The 13,754-nt window shown below is 44.3% G+C and overlaps 1 protein-coding gene across 2 annotated transcripts in view; it reads right to left on the reverse strand.

Annotated features, from left to right (window-relative positions):
• Window positions 1-272: 272 nt before the first annotated feature.
• Window positions 273-13,754, reverse strand: part of sipa1l3 (signal-induced proliferation-associated 1 like 3) — a 78,456-nt gene continuing 64,974 nt past the window's right edge. The window contains exons 12-23 of one of the 2 annotated variants that reach the window (XM_086035014.1): window positions 13,210-13,467; window positions 11,222-11,404; window positions 10,774-10,898; window positions 8,599-8,726; window positions 8,090-8,529; window positions 7,318-7,548; window positions 5,880-6,042; window positions 4,874-5,048; window positions 4,664-4,813; window positions 4,462-4,555; window positions 4,280-4,361; window positions 273-3,633 (exon numbers count right to left, since the gene is read on the reverse strand). In XM_086035014.1, the coding sequence (XP_085891140.1) occupies window positions 3,445-3,633; window positions 4,280-4,361; window positions 4,462-4,555; window positions 4,664-4,813; window positions 4,874-5,048; window positions 5,880-6,042; window positions 7,318-7,548; window positions 8,090-8,529; window positions 8,599-8,726; window positions 10,774-10,898; window positions 11,222-11,404; window positions 13,210-13,467 (2,218 nt within the window). In that variant the 3' untranslated portion in view covers window positions 273-3,444. Of the gene's footprint in view, window positions 3,634-4,279; window positions 4,362-4,461; window positions 4,589-4,663; window positions 4,814-4,873; window positions 5,049-5,879; window positions 6,043-7,317; window positions 7,549-8,089; window positions 8,530-8,598; window positions 8,727-10,773; window positions 10,899-11,221; window positions 11,405-13,209; window positions 13,468-13,754 lie in introns of both variants that reach the window. The other variant, XM_086035013.1, reaches the window with a different exon arrangement.

Below are 13,754 nucleotides of genomic sequence, written 5' to 3' on the forward strand. Positions count from 1 at the left end.
TTATAAAAAAAAAAGATGGATGGTACTTTACAACAAACAGTGTGCTGCGTTCGTAACAGTAACAAAGTGCAGATGTGCAGAATCAGTCGATGTTTTTCAGTTGACTCCTCCATGAAATGACATCTTGTAGTGGACATCTCATTTGTTGGTCTTTGACAGCATCTTTGGCGGGGGGACCTAACTTGTAAGCAGAAACAGGATCAAGGAGGTTGCAAATGAGATTTCGCCAAGGTCTTTTATGGAACAAAGTAAATGCATACAAAACTTGGGAATTATTTTAAATTTTTTATCAAAAGAAAACATAATTTACAGCTTAAATGTACACTTATTACAGCCCAGAGCAAACATAAGAGGAAAGATGTAATAAAACACAGTACCCTCTCCTCACATCCTCACTGTTGTATCCGTTACAGCCACAAAAATAAATTAAAATGTATAGAAAGGAAAATTGTACAATATTACCATTACTGTTTTGTTCAACATGGATCACTGTACGCTATAAATAGCTTCATCATACATAAAAACAATTATATTTAGAAAAACCTTTTTACATGAGAAAAACAAGACTCGTAGACACCTGAATGGAGGAAAAAGGTGTGTGACTTCTCATCCTTAAAGAGTTTAAAGCAAGGGTGGGGAACCCAGACTTGTTCATGGTGAGCGTCTGGTTTAAATGCTATTGAATGTTTTCAGTTCCTATTGAGCTTTTTAGAATTTCATGGTGGGCCGGATTAGGTTGCCCACCCCTGATTTAAGGGGCCACTTGCACATTGCGTGTCTTCACTCAGTCACCATCAACCCACTCCACAAAGGGAAAACTCAACTTCACTCATTTCCAGCTAGAAGAAGCCTTAAAGGGAAAGCCTCAATGGCAAATAAAGAGCAAGATGCTTTTTTTTTTTTTAAACAGTACCTGTGATGGTGTAGCGTTTAGGTCCAGCATCATAAGGAACCTGAGCCAAGTATTCTAACAGTTCCAGTCATCGCAAACAGTTTTATCGGAATTATCAAAAAGTACCGGTAGCCGCAAAGCACAAACTTGTCTTTCTGTATGAAAAATAGATCAACAGTATTCAAAGATTTTTTTTCACAGAAGGGGGGCGTTTTGTCTCCCACATGTACAGTAAATGATAGAAGAATCACAATTTGAGATTGTTGTTTTTTTTTTTTTTTTTTAAACAAAGACGTATAGAAATAGCTTAAAATTCTGGGAAGAAAATATATATGCTTTCTTGAGATCTTGTAGGAGAAAGAACACATTGTTTTTAGTAGAAAGTGACAGCCTGGCTGGAGGGTGAAAAAAATTAAGTCACCCATATGGCTTGTGGCGTGTTAATTCAATGATAAAAAGAACACATTAGAGTGAAATAATAATCAGCACTCAAACGCATAGAAGTAGCTAAAAGTCACCCACTTAGCTATAGTTAGCTCTAGTCTAGAAATTAGCAGGAATTTAGTCAAGCTTCAAGTTCCTGCTCAAAGCCATAGAAATGCTAAAAGTCATCCACTTAAGATTCATGCTGACATGTTAGCTCAATGATAAAAGAAAAAACAAAAGTTCAGACATAAATTGGAAATGAATTAACCGCATGGCCAGTTAGTGTGCAAAGCTATAGAAAACATTCAAACTCGTCCACTTAGCTTTGCGGTGACATGAGTTCAGCGATACAAACGCAGATGAGAGATTAGCAAGAAATATTCATTTGAACTCAAAGCCATTAAAAATGGTAAAAGTTAACCACTTAACTCAAAGATTAAAGGATCATGAGACAGTAGTGGAGAAACTAATTAGCCAGGCAGCTAGTTAGCACCAAAAATCACACACACACACACACACACACACACACACACACACACACACAAGATTTGTGGTCAAGTGTTAGCTCGATGGTGAGGCATTAGTGGGAAATGCTAATTAGCATCAAAGCCACTGACAGTTATCCACTTGACTTTCCAGAGCTGGGCATCGCCTAACCATCACAGAGTCCCCGTCTCCATTATTTAAACCAGTGGTTGCCAACCTTTTTTCTGCCACGGACAGCTTCGTACAAGTCCCTTCGCGGCCCTGTAACTATTCCCCGGCGAGATAGCTTGTGCATTTAATATTACCGTTACACAACAGAGACAACTTGACATGCGTTAAGAGTCAGTTATAGATGGATGTAATGAGAGAATCCGGTCACTTCTCAAAATAAAATGTTTTTCAGCCTCTGATGATAAATAAACCGAAGCACTGTATTTTTTTTTCTTTTTTCTTTCTCTAATTTGCGCGGCCTGGTACCGGTCCGCAGCCCGGTGGTTGGGGACCCCTGATATAAACGGCCCACGTGTACTCAGTCCGTCCCTTGTCTGTGACAGCCTATCGGCGTCGAGAACATTATCATCTCGTGAAGGCGCCGCACAAGCAGTGAAATAAAAACAATATGGGGCAGATGTCATTGCGTCTGCGGGGCCGCAAGGTACACAACACTTTTATTTTTTCCTTACTCGGCCGCGCGTCATAAGTGCGGCACCTGCGTGTGACGTGGTACAGCTGAAGTCCGTACGCGACGTCGTTCGGCTGACTCGGACCGACTGGCATCACGTGGGTCGTTTAAATATGCAGAGGGAACTCGGTGGCGGTTAGGCGATGCCCGGCTCAGATAGTTACCATGTGTTGGCTCAATGATTAAAAGGATTAGGAAGTGTTAAATAGCTGGCCATTTAGTGAGTACACAGTAAAAGTTTAAAAAAAAAAAAAAAAAAGGTAAACTTCTCTCAATGAGAAAAGTATGGTAAGACATTGGCGGGATATGCTAATTAGCCAAGCAGCTAGTTTACATGCAAGGCCGTAAAAAACACAAAGCCGCCCACTTAGCTTGGTGGCTAATTAGCGCTCAAAGCTATAGAAAACGATAGAATAGGAGCGAAAAAGATGATATGTATTAGTAGTTGAGTTTTGGAGGCGCTGCTCAGCGATTTCTCTGAAACAACCTTACTACCATCACCTCTGGGAACTCTGTATGCATCGCAAATATGTCCAGTACTTAAGGTCCTTAGTGTAAACGATGAGGAGCCGCGAGTTTTCCGTAAACTAGTTTGTTCGTCACGACCAGTTGTGGTCGTATAAACACGCACACACTCACACAAACTTTTGTAGTTCAACAATCAGTACAATATAGATTATATAGATAGGTCAGCATGTACCTCACAGGCATCATATCTACAGTACTCAAGACTGCGTTTGCGCTTCCGGGACTTCAAGTGCATTGTGGGAGATGTAGTTTATCATGGTGTTTTTGGCTGATTGGTTTGCAGGAACAATGTCTAGGCCTCTCCAGGTGATTTAAACAGTCTTCTCGAGCGTAGGAACTATACATCTAAGACTTACAAAAATAAGAGGCTCAGAGGGCCGGGACTGGGTGGGGGGGAACTATTTCCAGTTTTAAGGCAGTCCAGTCGCATTCACTCCCTCTTGGGCGGCGCCTGGTGTGCGGCGGGCTGCACGGCGCGCTCGCCCTCGCCCACGTGGCCAAAGAGTCGGTTGAACTTGCGCAGCTGCTCGCTGGCTGTCACGCTCTCCTCCTGTAGACGCTGGTTGTTCTCTCGCAGGTTGGCCATCTCAGCCATGAGTGCCACTTTGTCATGCTTTTCCTGAGACAACACATATGCTGAGTATTATACAGGCCTCACACATACGGTTGATTTGTGAAAAAAATATGACTTAACAAATTGTGACATCAATTTTGGCCCAACATCAGCTATATGTATGTGTGCGTATATGTATATGCGGAGCTGGGCATCGGCCCTCTGTCGCCGGTTTCCGTCCCGCATATTCAATCGACCCACGCGGTCCCGGTCGGAATCAGCCAACCGGCGTCGAGAACAGACTTTACCGATACCGCGTCACATGCAGGTGCCGCACGCAAAAAAGGAACAATAAAAAATAAAAGGGTGTGGTGTACCTTGCGGTCCCACAGACACAATGACATGTGTCCCATATTCTTTTTATTTCACCGATGACAACGCTGTGCATGTGTGTGTGTCAGGTGTTTTTGTTTGATATTTTTTCTTGCGTGCCTTCTCGTGCGGCACCTGCGTGTGACGTAAAGATTACGTCATTTACGCCGATTGGTTGTCGCCGGTGAAAGACGGGCCAGGACCATGTGGGTCGATATGCAGGCCGGAAACCGGCGACGGAGGGCCGACGCCCAGCTGTGTGTGTGTGTGTGTATATCCACGCACACACACCACAGAAATAAGAATCCTGTGAAAAATACAAAGAGTGTGATTGACTCACTCTTTCGAGGTCGTTGTTGAGTTGTTTCAACATCACCTCCAGATGGTGAAGGCGCCCTGACAAATCGTTGGGCACGTCATCGCTGCAAAAAACCCCAAAACAAACAAAGTGCACATTACGTTAACTGTTAAGAAGAGAAGTGTGTGCAACGAGTGTGAGTGTTGTCCAGAAACGTACGGTACCTGCTGAAGGTGGGCGTGGTCCGTGGCGTCTGAGGAGTGGGAAACTGCACAGGACTGCTGGCAGGCCTCATGTCCACGCCGCCCCCTAGTGTCTCTGTCAGTGAGAAAAGTGACACAGCTCTTTGTGCTGTGAGGAGAAAACATGTGATTGGACAAAAAGTTCAGTGTTGTCCACAAGTGGTAAGTTTGGTCAAGTATCCACCTTCATAGACTTTGGCAGCATTGACCAGGCTGGACCACTCCAGTCCACAGGCCGTGTCAGGCAGGGGCATGAGTCCAGGATCCAGCCTCCTCAGTGGGGGTACTTTGTCCCTCACCTCAGTAAGGGACAACTCCGACGCAGAGAGCGGACCTGGAGGGAAACGGTTGCAGTGAGTACAACAAACTCTGGCACTAAACTAGTGCAACTCACCGTTCTTGGGCTGCGTGTGGTTGGAGGAGGCGGAGTGCTTGCGTGTGGGCAGAGTGAACGTTATGAGCATGTCCTTGGGGGCCGACTGGTTTTCAGAGTTGGCGAAGCTGGCGTCCCTGCGACCGCTGCACAAAGACTCGTCGGAAAAGGTGCGCTGCAACGTGCGCCTGGGGGACTGCAGCAGGGAACAGTGTCACAATATCAATTTTTCATCGTCTCTTTTGTAATAAATTAAATTCAAGACTCGGGGGCGTGTGGGTGTGGTAGTTTGGCCCGCCACTTCATTATTTGTGGCCGACTAATGCAAATCAAGCACGCCTACTTCATGTTTCCTGCTAAATTTGTTTGTTTTCATTCTGCCAGAAAATACTTGTTCAAAAGTCAACTTCGCCTATTACACTCCTTTTAGTTAGCTCACCATTTTATTTATTGCATCACTCATGGCTCTCATACCTCTGAAAAGGAGTTTGCGGGAAGATGAAGGAACAGTCGTGTTTTTTTTTTAATGTAGTAAAGGCTTTTTGTTTGGTTGGGGGTTGGCATGAGCGTAGACCTGGATGCATTTTAATCAATGTAATAAATGATAGTTTAGCATATCAAATGACCGATTAAGCATTATTTTGGGGCGATGTGTGTTGTGTTGAGCCCTTCACAAGAATAACTACAATAAGCTACGATGCAGCCCACAATTTAAATTATTTTGAGACCCTCGGCGATGGTGCAGGGATGAAAAATCTACAGCTTGTCAGACATATTTTATCAGCCTAACAGCGTAATTTCCTAAATCATTTTTGAAGATTTTCGGAAAACAAGAAAACCCCAAACAAATTCAACAAAGCCTTAATTTAACCTGCACATGGCTCGCCATCAGCAGCTCCACCAGACGCAATTCTCTGGCTGTTTCGATTCAGCGCGGGTCATCAGAGAAGTAAGGACAGAATATGTACAACACTGCATAACATCTGAAAGCCTGGTCTAACTGTTTGCATGAGTGTGTGGTCCTCACTGGATCCCGCTGCGGAGACTCTCCGGGGTTGTCCATGATGATCAGTTTCTTCAGGTCGTCCTCGATGGTGCTCTTGTACGTCCGCCGTGGAGAGCGCAGGTCTCTCAGGGACGCTCGCAGCCGCGGTTGTCCAAAAACATTCTTCGAATTCACGTCCACCTGGCTAAATACAAAAGGTTTGTACCGGTAATTGCCTGCCATTTTTATATTTGACTTGGCTTTGGCCTATGCACAAAATTCTGAAGAAAAATACACCAAGAGGCAACAAATGCCGAATCTCAAATGTGCAGGGGTTCAAGGGTGGCCTGGATTACAAGTTTTTAAAAACTTTCGTAGTCATTCCGCCAATTTTTTGGTTGAATCGCAAAAACTTGAGGTACAGTACAAGGGTTGAATGGTGGCAGTGAACTCAACACAGCTCAACTTCACAACAAGCAGCAGTTTAGCAGATAGTGAAGACTTATTAAAAAAAAGAGTGTTCAAGCATTTTACACCCAGGTGAGGCTTGCTGTCGGACTAAACAAAGAAAAAGTACACTGTGTATTTAAAATAACCATATAGCTTTGCCTGAATAAAGTTTTAGCTTAATGCACCTTAATATTTTGTCTGTTTAGCTAATGCTAACAAACAATGCAAAACACTATAAACAGACTAATGAGTAGCATCAGTGTTGCCATGTTGTAACTCTTTAAGCAATGAAGATTTGACAAACAATAACTGACTTCGGTTCTACCCTAGGTCACAATGTAGAACAGGATCCTGGTCAAAGTAAGCCTTTTACAACAAAGTAATTTTTTGGACATTTTAGGAGTTAAAAGAGCGATAGGGCAGTGTTCAGTACACTCGGGGAAGTTTGCAATTAAGTAAAAATAGGCAAAGATAGTGCTGGCGCGCAAACAGACACAATCGAGACACTCTGCGTATGATCAACCGCAAGGAATCCTGGTCTTTGTAGTACAGGAACTGCTGGTATGCGGAGCGAATTGCGGTGGTTGTACAAGCAGAGATAAACAAGCTCAGAGATGCACCACAACAGCAAACTTTTGGAGCGAGGAGGAAACCGGCTGCTTCACTCCTGTGGTGACATGAATATCAAGTGTTTTACTGACAGTGGAAAGTAACAAGTGGAAATGACGTCCGTTTGAGTTACTACGCCGTTCGTCGCCGTACACACTGGGTTATTCAAATGCTGGAGCAACTCTCTCCTCTTATTCATGAAAACGGGATATTCAGAATGTTTCAGAAATTGAAATTTTGACCGTAACCTGAATATTGACTACAAGTTAACGTAGTCACTATGGTGCTGGGGATAAAATGGCGGAAGAGGCACGGGCGTCGTAAAGTCGTAGGTCGCGTTCGTTGTAATTTGAGGACTTCCTGTACAAATGTGTTTATTTGAAAGATAGAAGGTATTCATGTAGGAGAATAACAAACGTACGTCTTGCTGTTGCTGCTGTCAGAGCTGGATGAGGTGTTTGCATTGGAAGGTGACAGGCTGACATCTTCAGTCTGCAAGGTGCTTTGTCTGCTCTTTCCGTAAAAGGCCTTTGGGGCGGAGCTAGAGAGAGGGATGGAGCTCAGGTGGGCCAAAGTGGGTGTGGTGGTCGAAGCACGGATGGGTCGTGCTTTGTCTGTTGTGGGAGTTTGGTAACCCTGAGGTGTGTAGGCTCTGAAACACAACACCGCACCTTGAATATAAATAGACTGCACACAAACTAGGGCCCAATGACATTAATCAAATGACATTTTGCTTGTTCTTCCCCTAATAAGATTTGTTTAATTTTCTCATGATACAAAGCAAGTTTTTTTTTCCAGCAAGTTTTCGGCAAGTTCACCCAAAAAAGCATTAAAGGAGGTGAACCCAAACATTTAAAACAAAAAATGTGTTCTATGCAGGCCGACTAGTTGAAATACAGCATTTTGATTAAGATTTTGTTTGTGGAATATGAGTTAAGCAGCAAAATCCACCCGTTTTTGTCCATCTCAGGGTGCGGCCATTTTGTCACTTCTGTCGACTGAAAATGACATCACACACCCTCAGGGCTCAGATAACAACCAATCACGGCTCAGCTTCAAAAACCAGGTGAGCTGTGATTGGTCGTTACCTGCGCCCTGAGCAATTATGATGTCATTTTCAGTTGACAGAAGTGACAGGTGTGCGAGTTTGAGTAGGCAGGCCTAAAATAAACCACACTGACTAGTCTTATTACCTTGGTTTGAAAGCATCCATTTTTTCAGCATTGGATTTGGGAGGTGGGAACGTCCGAGTGCGATACCCTTTGTTCTGATTGGTCGCGGCCGAAATGCCGGGTGACGACTCTCGTTTCTTGGCGTCCCCTCCACCGCTACTTCTTCCCACGGGCAGCTCCTGGCTATAGGGGATGGCCCCATGCGTGGGCTTGTGGGATTGGCTGCCGGACACGTGGCGACTGTTGTGATTGTTGTAGTAGGCCGGTGCGTCGATGCCGCTGTCGTTTGATCCACCCTTATTGAGATGGTCCGGATCGGGCTCGGCGGTGTCACCAGGGAAACCGCCGTTACCCCTGTCGCCCGCTGGTCCTCCATCGAACCAGCGCTCGTCACTGTGGCTGCTGGAGGCGTTGCTGGACAGCGTGTTGCTGCTGGAGGGACTGGAGTACTGGGTCTCACCCTGTGGCACACACAGAGGACGTGAAGGAAGGAACGTGGCAAAGTGTCAATTTACAATATTGAATCAAACCTTTGAGTGTCTGTTTGGTGAGTCTTTCCCTTGGGTGTCCTGTCTGAGTCTCCTCTGGCCTCCTCCTCCACCTCCACCACCGCCAGACTGCACCCTGGGCGCTGCCGCCGGAACATGCCAGAGGGGTTCTACACACAAAACACAAACGCCATATCAAGCGTAATGAAAGAGTCTTTCATCAGGTACAACAGATTTTTAATGAACTCTATTCTTCATTTCAGGTTGCTATCAAAGGAACATAGTGGAAAGAAAAATAGTAAACACACACACACACACACACACACACTATATATATATATATATATATATATATATATACACACACACACACACACACACACACACACACACACACATTTAACATTCTTTCTGTAGTAGACAGTATTTTTATTCACTACAAAAACAAAACCGCCAAAGGGCCTCTGAGCAGTGACAGAAATATTTCAAATGTGTCCAAACAAAGTGTGTGTGTGCGTGTAATGTATACATTTATATGTGGCCCTTGTAATATTCTTAGAGTTTGTTTTCCGAGTGGTCCGTGAAGTGCAGACCAATCTGATTGGCTTTGGCTCATATGACGGGTGAGTGTTATGCTGTGCTTTGCTGTAGTTGGTATCAGCACGTCGTGTGTCCCTCTTTAAACTGACTTTATTAACACAAAACAAGACAGCCCTCTTCTCTACTATCCTCAGTCACTGAGGCAAATCAATTTATTCACATTTCTGGGATTTAAAGCAGCCCTGTTCTATCGAAAAATTTATGGCATTAAAGTAAAGTCAACGCAAACATTTTTTTTTCAAGAATATGTTCTATGGAAGCCCACTAGTTGAAACAGGGCAATCTGATAAATATTGCATTTGTGGAATAAGTGTTTAATCCACTTGTTTTTAGCGGCCATTTTGTCTTCTGTCGACTGAAAATGACATCACAACTGCTCACAACGACCAATCACAGCTGACCTGTTTTCTGAATCTGAGCCGTGATTGGTCGTTGTGAGCAGTTGTGATGTCATTTTCAGTCGACAGAAGACAAAATGGCCACCCCCAGAGATGGATAAAAACGAGTGCATTTTGCTGTTTAACTTATATTCCACAAACGCAAAATTAATCAGAATAGTGGGCCTGCTGGGAACATATCCTTGAAAATAATATGTTTGGGTTGACTTCCGCTTTAAGGGCCTGACTTTATGATTACATAAAAAAAAGCCCTCCCAAAAACAAAATAATCCAGATTTAGGCTAGGTTCAGGTTTTAATGCTCAATTCTGATTTTTTTTGAAAAATCAGATTTTTTTTCTGTAAGCGTTCATATTACATTTTAAATGCAACCTCAGTCTTGCATGCTGTATGAACACATGCGTCACGAAAGTGACCCGCATGCGCAGAAAAAGAGACGACGTCACTCCCGACGTTGTGTTTGCGGAATTAAATGTGGTCCAGCGCGTCGGGGCATTTATACAGTGAAGCAATGAGGTCGGAGGTAGAAATAAATACAGTATTTGGGGAAAATCACGAGGCGACGCTTTAATATCTCATTTCATGGAGACATCACTAACGATGACATCACGTCACAACTGTGCGTAAAAAAATTTATCGATCCGAGCCGTGGCTGAATTACTACGATCGCCATAAATGTCCACTTTATGCTTCTTGTTTCAAGGTGGATTAAATTAAAGTAAAATATAAAGTCAATAGTGTTACTCAAAACAACTTTGCAGATTCGATCCCCCTGCTGCCAGCTCTGTAACTCCGCCTGTGCGTAGCACATTTTGGGCTCCGGATGACGTCAATGATGACGTCGGGTATGTGCGGCCTGGCCGTTCAGACCGCGAATGCATTGGAAAAGATCAGATACGTATCCGATCCAGGACCACATATGAAAGCGACCCAGGTCGCATTTGAAAAAAATCGGAATTGAGCCGTTCAGACTGTCATAAAAAAATCAGATGCAGGTCGCATATGGGCAAAAAAATCCGATTTGGGTCGCATTTGCCTGTGGTGTGAACCTAGCCTTAGAGGCGAGGGCTATCAGAAAATACTGAGCAGCTCTGTTCTTCCTCTTGACTTTTTCACTACATTATACAATTATACTATAGAATCGGACCAATGATGCAGGATGTGAACATTTTATTGTGCATTCACAATAGAGGCCAACTGTGCTCTGGGGGACAATGTACCAGTTTTGCAGCGCTCCATGGTGCTCTCCTGACTGGTGAAGCCGGACGATGATTCTCCACTGGACATGATGTCCATGCTGAAGTGGGGCTCATAGGGCAGCAGGGTGCGCTGTCCTGTTCCATATCTGCACAGAGCACAGAAGGGTTCAGCATGAAGACCATCGTCATAAACACTGGCAACACAAATAGTTGATGCAAAACACATACAGTATGAAATAATTTTAAAATGTCCCAACTTCTACTGACATTTGTTTCCTTTTTGCATCTGCGTTGAATAAAACCTGTACTTCACTGAGTCCCCTGAGGATTCTTCCACCAGATTGCTAATAATCATCTGTACACATGAATGTGCTGCAATTATAAAAACTGCTGTTTTTCCATCTCTGCACGGTTGTTGGTTTGACTGACTTATGACAGATCAACTGTATAAGAGACTATGCACACTCGCCTGTCAGGCGAAGGTTTGTAGCGCACAAAGGGCCCCGGTGTGATTCCAGGTGGCCCAATGGTGGAGAGGCCCACCAGGCCCGAAGAGGGCGACGAAAAGCTGGCAGAGGGGTTTCTGTAAGGCAGCATTCGGTCACCAGCTGCAGGTGATACGTTGTAGTGGTTCTCTGGGTAGCTGACTGGCCTGAGCAGACACACAACAGAAAGAGTGGAGAGGTCAACCAAACATTGAGATTACTAAAGCGAATGGAGACTACTCAAATTTGTGTCAATGATGAGTAATAAATTTGCAAAAGAGTTGTTAATGTACATAGTAGCGTTATGTGGCTTCCTGCTACGAGTGAAAGCACGGAAAATAAACTTGAACCCCCAGGGCTCTGTTTGTGTCCACCTCACTTTTTTGGCCAGTTTAGCTATGTTTATACAATGAAGATAAACATTTGTAGGGATAAAAAAGAAAAATGAATGAACATTAAACTTTAAACACTTGATGCAGTACAAGTAGCAAAAATCTTAAGACAATCTTAAATTACAGATTATATCTGTGGGAGGAAAAAAATGGCTATGAACAAGTAAAATCGAATTATTTTATTATTGTTCCATTTTATTATGGAAAACTAACTTTTTATTTCTTTGTATACAAAAAGGTGAGCCTCTGAAGTGCCAGTCAATCAAGCTTGAAATTAGTCAAGCAACTGAAGGCTTCTTTATACTTTGGCGGGCGACGTTCGCTAGCACGCCACTGCGGCAATGCCGCGCGCAGTTTGCCTATACTTACGCGCAATCCACATGCGTTGTTTTGAAAATGTGTTGCAGGTGCACTCCAAGTCGTGGGGTGTCGCTACGGCTGATACTGACTAGGACAATTTCCTCTTCCTTTTATGGCCAATACTGGTCGGCGTTTTTACTGCCGGGCAACAATCAAAACGAAAGCGACAACAATAGATATCGTGCCTGCTGCAACAAAGGGCCATCGATGACTCGACGATGCATTTAATTGTACTGCGAATTCAATCAGGAAGGTGGCGGCGAAGGCGGTACATGTCTGTGTGTGTAGTCTTCTTTACACACACATAAGTGACATAACACCCACACCGCTGCCCAACTAGTTTGCTTTGCAGCAGCAACAAGATGCGTGGTGGGTCCTCTCCTCCGGGGTGACAAATTGCCCTCAAAGAACCGAGCCGGGGAAAAATGTACGTCATCGCAACGTGACATAACAGACCAATCACGCGAGAGAATTCATGTGGCGTCGTATACGTAGCAACAATTCAGAGCGTCATAACGTGTGCATGGCATATGTTTCATACCTGTCGCCTACGTGTTGAACTGGCAACATGTCGGTCATGTCATGTAATGCAGCAGTTGTCGCCCGCGGCGACGCAGGAGTATAAAGAAACCTTAAGGAGCGCTGTTTTATTTGGCTGGGGGGTCGCGAGTTCATGGTTAAATAAGTCAGCACCAAGCGCCATTCATTAGCATTCAGAACGCATAGCGGTGAACATCTACTGCTTGCTAGTTGCTAGTCTGTTCCTTTTTTTTTGTTGTTGCTACATACAAGGGTCAGAATGTCTTAATGACACTGGGATAAATAGTGAAAAAATGTTGCATCTGTCCTTCTAGTTACTGAAACAAACTTGACCATGACATGAGAAGTGAAAAAACAGTATCAGCCTTAAAAATCAGTCAGTCAGTTATCCATATTGTACAAAAAAAATGAAACATGCAGAAATATAACTATGAAGGAAAATGTTAATGGGACCCAACCATGCCTTTTGGTTCTCCTTTTTCAATTAGGCCAATTTGTGGTGGATTCTCACCAAAATGACATGGCAACCCACACCGATACAAACAATCTTCACTGTTAAGTAGTAGTACACAATTGCTACGCATTACTCCATGCTAATCCTCATGTTATAAAGTTAAACTTGTTAGCTATTATCATTCAACAACGTGAACATTACTGTAGCATCATGGCATCCCTCTCACCTCTTGGAGTTGAAGTGCTGAGGCTCCCTGTAGGGAACCGGCACCAAAGCCTTGTGGGAGGAACGCAGCAGCGGGGGCGGTGGTGGCGGGCACATGGGGGCCCACCGTTGCGGGTTGGGGGTGCTGTGTAGCCCCTGAGGGATGGGCGGGCTGTCCCAGCGCCAACCGGAGCGAGGGGGGGGTCGGTAGCCCGCGACCAAAGGCTCAGCTTCGGGCTTCTGCTCCATGGTCTTCATCTCATATTCCTCTGTAAAGCCCCTGAAACCGTCACAAACAAAGCAACTCATTCATAAGCATTATAGGAACACACAAATCCATTTGCTTCCCTTTCTTTAAAGACCTGCACTGCATATTAAAACTCACAATCATGTTGTAGAAAACAGCAGACACATAATGGTGGTTACTAATTAGCTCCCCTGACACTGACAGGAGCAGAGGAGAGGAAACTGATTATTGGCACAACAGGCCTCAATCTCGTCAACTGAGAGACGGAGGTCAAGTATGTGTGAGTGCGTGTGTGTGTGTGTGGGGGTGAGTGCGTGGGC

Source organism: Filicampus tigris, chromosome 7 (assembly GCF_054856515.1).
Source record: "Filicampus tigris isolate MCC_2025a chromosome 7, RoL_Ftig_1.0, whole genome shotgun sequence".
NCBI lineage: Eukaryota > Metazoa > Chordata > Actinopteri > Syngnathiformes > Syngnathidae > Filicampus > Filicampus tigris.